General features: G+C 39.8%; 1 protein-coding gene across 2 annotated transcripts in view; it reads left to right on the top strand.

Moving 5' to 3' along the window:
- tmem107l (transmembrane protein 107 like) overlaps window positions 1–2,003 on the top strand; it is a 3,698-nt gene continuing 1,695 nt past the window's right edge. For both annotated transcript variants that reach the window (XM_016258172.1, XM_016258178.1), the window contains exons 1-3: window positions 1–202; window positions 331–421; window positions 517–584. In XM_016258172.1, coding sequence (XP_016113658.1) covers window positions 335–421; window positions 517–584 — 155 coding nt within the window. In that variant the 5' untranslated portion in view covers window positions 1–202; window positions 331–334. The remainder of the gene's footprint in view (window positions 203–330; window positions 422–516; window positions 585–2,003) is intronic.

Below are 2,003 nucleotides of genomic sequence, written 5' to 3'. Positions count from 1 at the left end.
CCACAAACAGAAGAAGAGTGTTGTCGTAGCAACTGAAGCTTAACGTTATAGCGAAAGACTGTCCACGGGTTTTGTAGATAAGTATAACTGTTGCCAAAAAGCGTTATATTTAGGTTCTGCTTTGTCATCTGTTAGAAACAAATTTACTTTCTGCACGCCAACTGAACTGTATTAGCAGGTTTTAACACCTTTTAGAGAGCTGGTACGTACGCGGATGTTAGTGTCGTAACTTTTGTGTAACGTTAAACCGCGAATTTACAAGATGCATAAGGCTTTATTGCTATGCTCGTTTGCACAGTTAAGTCTCACATGATGTTGTTTTCTGTTTAGTTCAATGTCGGTGGTAAGCAGTCTGGTGCCAGCCCGTTTCCTGACTCTCATCGCGCACCTTGTAATAGTCATCATCATATTCTGGTCCCGGGTAAGAACTTCTCCTGTGTTTAATCACTGTTGTATCGCAGGATATCATTGCTGCCCGTCAGGTCTGTGATTAAGTGTTGAACCGTCATCCCACAGGAGAACAGTGTCAGAGCCTGCCTACCACTGGATTACACTAATGAAGAATACAGTTTAGAGGACACACGGTACGTTAACATGCCTTGTGCATTCTCAATTGCTTCACAGGTATGTAGGCAAATGACAAGCACATTTTTCCCGGGTTTCTATGATTAGTAAAACGTAAAAAAAGGTATACATTTTTTTTGATCACTTTTGATCAACTTAGTGCATCTTTCCTAAATTAACATATTAAATTCCCCAAAGTTTAAAAAACCCTAACTTAAAAAACTCTATTTAAGGATCACAATGCAGCCCCCAAAACTAATTACCTGTCATTTTAAATCCCATATGTCAGCAAGAAGTTTTTAATAATTTAAAATATAATACAATTTAGTATGATCACTTTTTCTTTTATACATTTTGTAAAGTACAGGTCAAAATATGTTTTTTTTACATTAATATATATCTGTTAATGATGATGGAACATTATTTCACCTATTTTTTCCCCACAAAAGTTATTTGAACATTAAAGGGGTCATATGATGCTTTTTTAACGATCATTATTTTGTGTATTTGGTGTAACAGAATATGTTGACATGCTTTAATGTTCAAAAAACACATTATTTTTCAAATACATTATTGTAGGTCCTCTATGCCCCGACTCTCTCAAACGCTTCGTTTTCTACAAAGTCCCTCCTTCCCACAATAGCAGTCTGCTCTGACTGGCCAGCTGACCCAGTGCATTGTGATTGGCCGAACACCGCAAGCACTCGTCGGAAATGTAACGCCCCTTACCATAATCGCGAGCTTCATCTTTCAAAATAAATGTAAAGACGGAGCCTGAAAGGGGAACAGAGTCTAGTGACAGACACAGTGATGAATATGTGTTTGCAGTACACAAGCCACGGTTAAGACAGCTGACTCCACTGTGATGTGTCTCTCTCTCTCTCTCTCTCGCGCTCTCTCTCTCTCTCGCGCGCTCTCTCTCTCGCTCTCGCTCGCTCGCTCGCACACACACACACGATTCGCAAAACTCTGCATTTGAACAGTCAATAGCAAATACTTAAACTAATAACAAAACAGTAGCTGATTCAGAAGCGCCAGATTGTCATAGCAAAGTCAGAATTACCTCCTCTCCTAGGTTCACGAAACGGTCGTCCATAAAATGCATTGCTGTTCTGTTGTAAGTAATCTTAAAGATTCCTAAATGCATCTACTTTCGGAAAGGCCAAATAAAGTGCTTTTGCTTTCGCCTAGAAACACACAGCGTCTCCCTGACATGGCTGCTTCAACACTAACTGCGGTTACTGAAACCACGCCTTCTTTCTTTGCGTGAACATTTGGGCGGCATTATGCAAATATTTCCACATAGTGAGGTAGATATGTGGGGGCATGTTAGAACGAGCCATTTTAGGGGGGTGTGGCAGAGTCTTAACTTTTTTTGACAACTTTTTCTTTGCAACTTCAGGGATCTTATCTATGCAATCAGCTTGTAACACTCCAAA

The sequence above is a fragment of the Sinocyclocheilus grahami genome, unplaced genomic scaffold, assembly GCF_001515645.1.
Source record: "Sinocyclocheilus grahami isolate Dianchi unplaced genomic scaffold, SAMN03320097.WGS_v1.1 scaffold29.1, whole genome shotgun sequence".
NCBI lineage: Eukaryota > Metazoa > Chordata > Actinopteri > Cypriniformes > Cyprinidae > Sinocyclocheilus > Sinocyclocheilus grahami.
The sequence above is the reverse complement of the archived record's forward strand: the minus strand, read 5'-3'. Positions and strand labels throughout refer to the sequence as shown.